The 519-nt window shown below is 46.1% G+C and overlaps 1 protein-coding gene across 1 annotated transcript in view; it reads right to left on the bottom strand.

Annotated features, from left to right (window-relative positions):
- DNAJC21 (DnaJ heat shock protein family (Hsp40) member C21) overlaps nt 1–519 on the bottom strand; it is an 18,840-nt gene that overhangs the window by 14,192 nt on the left and 4,129 nt on the right. The window contains exon 5 of the mRNA XM_012807100.2: nt 52–203. Within this exon, the coding sequence (XP_012662554.1) occupies nt 52–203 (152 nt within the window). The remainder of the gene's footprint in view (nt 1–51; nt 204–519) is intronic.

Here is a 519-nt window from a genome sequence, read left to right as displayed (position 1 = left end):
CTACATGCAACATTTATCTGGTAGCATTTCTTAATACACGAGTAAAGTTACCATCCTGTCCATCTTTGAGTTCATGTTCCTCCGTTTCATTTTCATCCGATCCATCTCCAAACTCCTTTTCGTACTGGGCCTCCATCTCTCGGAGCTCCTTTTCCAAATCAGCTACAGTCATCCAGCTCTGTTCTCTGTATTGCTCTGCCAGTCTGCACACACAGAGCACAGTCTCATGCTGACACACATGTCTCTGCACGGTTTCCACTCAGGCTTATAACCCAGCCTCCCAGAGAGCTGCTTCCTCCTGAGCAGTCAGTGCTTACAAACTTAACACCTGTGCTTAGTTAGAATGGAGCAAAGTCACCCATTATCTGTTATAATGGTTTTGTTTTGTTTTTTCAGTTTTTGGCTGGGGCCGGACTTGAACCCACCACCTCCGGTATATGGGGCCAGCACCCTACTCCTGTGAGCCACAGGCACTGCCCAATCATGGGTTTTAAAATATGTAACTCTTAGCAACTTATT

The sequence above is a fragment of the Otolemur garnettii genome, unplaced genomic scaffold (genome assembly GCF_000181295.1).
Source record: "Otolemur garnettii isolate 467f Iridium unplaced genomic scaffold, OtoGar3 scaffold00063, whole genome shotgun sequence".
Classification (NCBI taxonomy): domain Eukaryota; kingdom Metazoa; phylum Chordata; class Mammalia; order Primates; family Galagidae; genus Otolemur; species Otolemur garnettii.
Note: the sequence above shows the minus strand (reverse complement) of the source record. Positions and strands in the feature narration are given on the sequence as shown.